Source organism: Papaver somniferum, chromosome 11 (genome assembly GCF_003573695.1).
Source record: "Papaver somniferum cultivar HN1 chromosome 11, ASM357369v1, whole genome shotgun sequence".
Taxonomy (NCBI): Eukaryota; Viridiplantae; Streptophyta; class Magnoliopsida; order Ranunculales; family Papaveraceae; genus Papaver; species Papaver somniferum.
The window spans coordinates 139,084,435-139,087,174 of NC_039368.1; the positions used below are offsets into that span (position 1 = coordinate 139,084,435).

At 37.9% G+C, this 2,740-nt stretch overlaps 1 protein-coding gene across 1 annotated transcript; it reads right to left on the reverse strand.

Annotated features, from left to right (window-relative positions):
- LOC113323231 (uncharacterized 38.1 kDa protein-like) lies at positions 1-2,292 on the reverse strand. The gene is made up of 9 exons (XM_026571512.1): positions 2,017-2,292; positions 1,868-1,923; positions 1,625-1,739; positions 1,362-1,484; positions 1,067-1,263; positions 938-991; positions 699-858; positions 512-580; positions 1-415 (listed from the first exon to the last, which is right to left on the reverse strand). Exons 1-9 carry the CDS (start codon positions 2,221-2,223, stop codon positions 293-295), a joined length of 1,104 nt encoding a protein of 367 aa, XP_026427297.1. The 5' UTR covers positions 2,224-2,292; the 3' UTR covers positions 1-292.
- Positions 2,293-2,740: the final 448 nt, after the last annotated feature.

A 2,740-nucleotide genomic window follows, 5' to 3' on the forward strand; every position in this document is an offset into this window, starting at 1 on the left:
ATAAATGTATCACTTACGCGATACAATTATACAGATCAGCTGTATATCATAATTCAAAGAGTCCAGTACTAATAAGCAGATATAAAAACATATATGTGCACAGCAAATCCACTAAATCGCTAGTAGAAAGAAGATTTGGATGACTTGTGATGGTAAGTACTGTCTCTAAGATACACTATCACTTACCTCAAGGTTTTCTGCTAATATACAAAGGCGAAAGCATTGGCAACTTCCTTTCCATTTGGTTACTTAGCCGGACAACCTAACCTATACATATGGATCAAGAGTGGGTTTAGAAGGCTGTCATCTCAGGGTACCTTCCACTAAGGGGGTTATTTTTTCTCCATTCCCATGGCTTTTCAGGATCTGGATCTGCCCATAACCCAATCCCAGCAGCTTTAGCCTCCTTAGCCCACTAATGCAAAACATAAATGTGTATCAAATGATGTACAACTAAGAATAAGTTTGAGAAATAAGAACAACAAAAATCAAAATATGGCTTCAAACTCACCTTTTTGAGTTCAGGGCGCTTGTCAAAAGCTGCATAATGCCAAGCAAGCCCCTTCTTGAGCATTACTTCCTGCACCAAGCAAAGGAAAGATGCATATAAAATGAACCGGATGAGATCATAGAAAGGGATTTCTTAAAATGTAAGTTAATACAATGGAACTGCTGGCAATAAGGTAGTTGTGTGGTACCTGAGCAAATTGTCCATTGCAATAAACGTCTCCTACGAGTCGATTATATTTATCCTCCCCGTACACATGAACAATCACACAATTGCTTTTAACAAGCTTGGTAAGTTCTCTCTTCGCCTCTTTTCCAAAGGGCTGTTTGTTCTCTGGTGCATCAATGCCCCTGTTTATTCAATAGCGTGTTAAAAACAAGGGAACAACTGCAAATTTGTGTAACCAATATCAATTAAGCAGTGTCTTACCTCAACCGGTACTTTCTGGCAAGAATTTCCTTTTTGTTTGGACCATGTACGACTCTGTATGTAATAAACTACAAACTGGGTCTCAGCACTTTTATTGCTGAAGAAGCAAATTTTGAGATAAGCAAAAACCTGTAACCAGCATCGTTAATGGTCTTATGCAGTGCTTTTGGCTTTGGCTTATCTTTGGATGCACGTGCTTTTGATCGTTCTGATACTGCCACTCGAACATCCTCAGGCACACTCAGGGTGGCTTCCCTAGGGTCCGCGACATCAACATAAACGGTTAATCCGTCCCCATCAGCAACAGCAACAGCATAAGCATCCACCTGGTAGTAATTTCCACTTGTGAAACCAAATTTGAAGCCTTTTCTAGAGAACACAAAATGAGGTAGTTTCGCAATCATTTCAAGGAAGATTAACTCACCCGAAACGTATTTAATTCGAATTTCACTCCTTCAGGTCGAGAAGGAGGAGTGACTGTTGCTGCTGCATCAATTCTAGCCCAAGGCGCAATCAGACACGGAAGACGATAGAATCTCAATAGACCCTTTGACAAAAACAAGAATCCCTTAATGCCGTGTCTCAAAGATCAACAGCTAAACTAGAACTTGATACCATCCTAAGTTCTACCAACCAATCAAAAAAATAAAATTAACACAGTGGAGTTGTGTATCGCCATTATCGTACCTCTACTTCGGTCACTCCGTGCGGATGCAAGGTTAGAATGACAAGCCTAGATACTTGTCCAGGTGTTTTGGGTGTTGGATTTGCTTGTCTCCATGCCTGCAATAGTTTCTTGTACCTTCACACACAAATTTCAAGCTTCATTTTGTCAATCCATCCCAAATTGCTATTCCTGAGTTAGAAAATTAGATTCTTAAAATGTGGGTTTTAAACATCAAACAAGTAGGATCAAAGTAAAGGTAGTACCAATTAGCTTGAACTTGCTTTGATGATGCAACATTCTCACTAAGTTTTTCAGGAACCTTCAATCAAAATTCAAGAAATTTCATTGCAATCAGCAAATACAAGTAAAGATCAAGAAATTCAAGTAAAAGCTGTTGAATTTTTGTATATACCTGAGAAGTGATCTCAAAGATAAGAAGATCATGAGCTAAAGATGATACACTAACAGCAATCAAGGAGACAGAACTACCATGGTTATGATCTAATGATACTGTTGATGACCCAGAATCTTTAGTTTTTGGACTGAACCAATTCTTGTAAAGAAACTTTGCAGCAATTCCTGCAACCAATACTTGACAGATAGTTGAGAGCATCCCCATATTGAAAACAAATGAAGAAAGATAAGATTTCTAATTTTACAAGATTTTTGTGAAAATGGAAGCATCTGATGAAGGAAATGAAAAAGGAAAGAGAGTGATATTGATAAAGTCATAAAGGTAAAGCAAAATTTAATATTAGGATAGCAAGGAAAAAGCAGGTACTAGTACTAGGAAAATAATGTTGTTTATTTTAGTAAAGCACTGAGAATAATTGGGAAGACTGAGAGAAGTAAGAAAGTCGAGCAGAAGTCTAAACTAAACTGTTATTACTAAAATAGCTCGATTATAGCTACCTGACCGGTGCAACGGCCAGTTGTTTGCATGCTGATATGGATTAATCATGGCGTTAAATTAGATCTTCGGGATAGGGAAAATGCTCAATTTGAAGGACTAGAACTCATTGTCATGCTGGCGATCGAAGCTGGTAAATTTCCATCATTTTTGTTAACTTTTGGCTAATGCGTTATTACTATGGCTAACTGAATGTTTGTAGAAAAATAGTTGGTTGGAGTAACAG